This window comes from Pygocentrus nattereri, chromosome 3, assembly GCF_015220715.1.
Source record: "Pygocentrus nattereri isolate fPygNat1 chromosome 3, fPygNat1.pri, whole genome shotgun sequence".
NCBI lineage: Eukaryota > Metazoa > Chordata > Actinopteri > Characiformes > Serrasalmidae > Pygocentrus > Pygocentrus nattereri.
This window is the reverse complement of record NC_051213.1, coordinates 1,262,171-1,262,883: the sequence shown is the minus strand read 5'-3', so window position 1 is coordinate 1,262,883 and position 713 is coordinate 1,262,171. Positions and strand designations below refer to the sequence as shown.

Sequence of the window (713 nt, the reverse complement as noted above, 5' to 3'; positions counted from 1 at the left end):
CAGTGCCAACATTTTAATCATTAAATAAATATGAACCTGCCAGTTTAATTAATACAGTGCTGGACAATAAACACATTCAACCAAGTAGGCCATAAAACAGGACACACTCAAAGCTTCGTACATTCTCAGAACTTTCCAGACAACTTTACACTGAAATATACATAAACTTAGCCCCATCACCCCCACCCCCACCCCCACCCCCACCCCCACCCTAATCCCTCCCCTTTCACTCCTCTTTGGGAAGAAGCCTACAGGATGACTGCCTTCCCACCCAAAATCCAGGCAGGGTTTTCTCTTTGATGGGGTTTTTGACTCTGTGCAACAGTTTGACCTCCTTCTTCCCAGCACTGCTCCTCTCCACAGTGTAGAAGCAGAGTAGCCCAGCAGGCTGGTCTAGATACACGCCGATGGAGGAGCACTGAGGAACCTGCAGCTCCTGCTCAAAGGGATGGAGATACGACGATAAAACATCACTACATCACACGGTAACACATCACTATACAACAATCCATTACTACACACTATAAATCCTCTCCTGCTCTCTCTCTATGATTTCTCTTTTCTTTTGCTGTATTTTCTGTCTTTTTTCTGCCTTTCTTCTTTCCTTTTGCATTTTTCTCTCTGTCTTTGCTTTTCTTTCTTTTTCTTCTTTTGATTTTTCTCTTTTCCGTTCTCACTTTTTCTTCTCCTAATGCAACAAATTCAACTCCAGC

The 713-nt window shown here is 43.3% G+C and overlaps 1 protein-coding gene across 1 annotated transcript in view; it reads right to left on the bottom strand.

The window, feature by feature from the left end:
- Positions 1-226: 226 nt before the first annotated feature.
- LOC119263066 (tripartite motif-containing protein 16-like) overlaps positions 227-713 on the bottom strand; it is a 5,314-nt gene continuing 4,827 nt past the window's right edge. The window contains exon 6 of the mRNA XM_037536892.1: positions 227-436. Within this exon, the coding sequence (XP_037392789.1) occupies positions 227-436 (210 nt within the window). The remainder of the gene's footprint in view (positions 437-713) is intronic.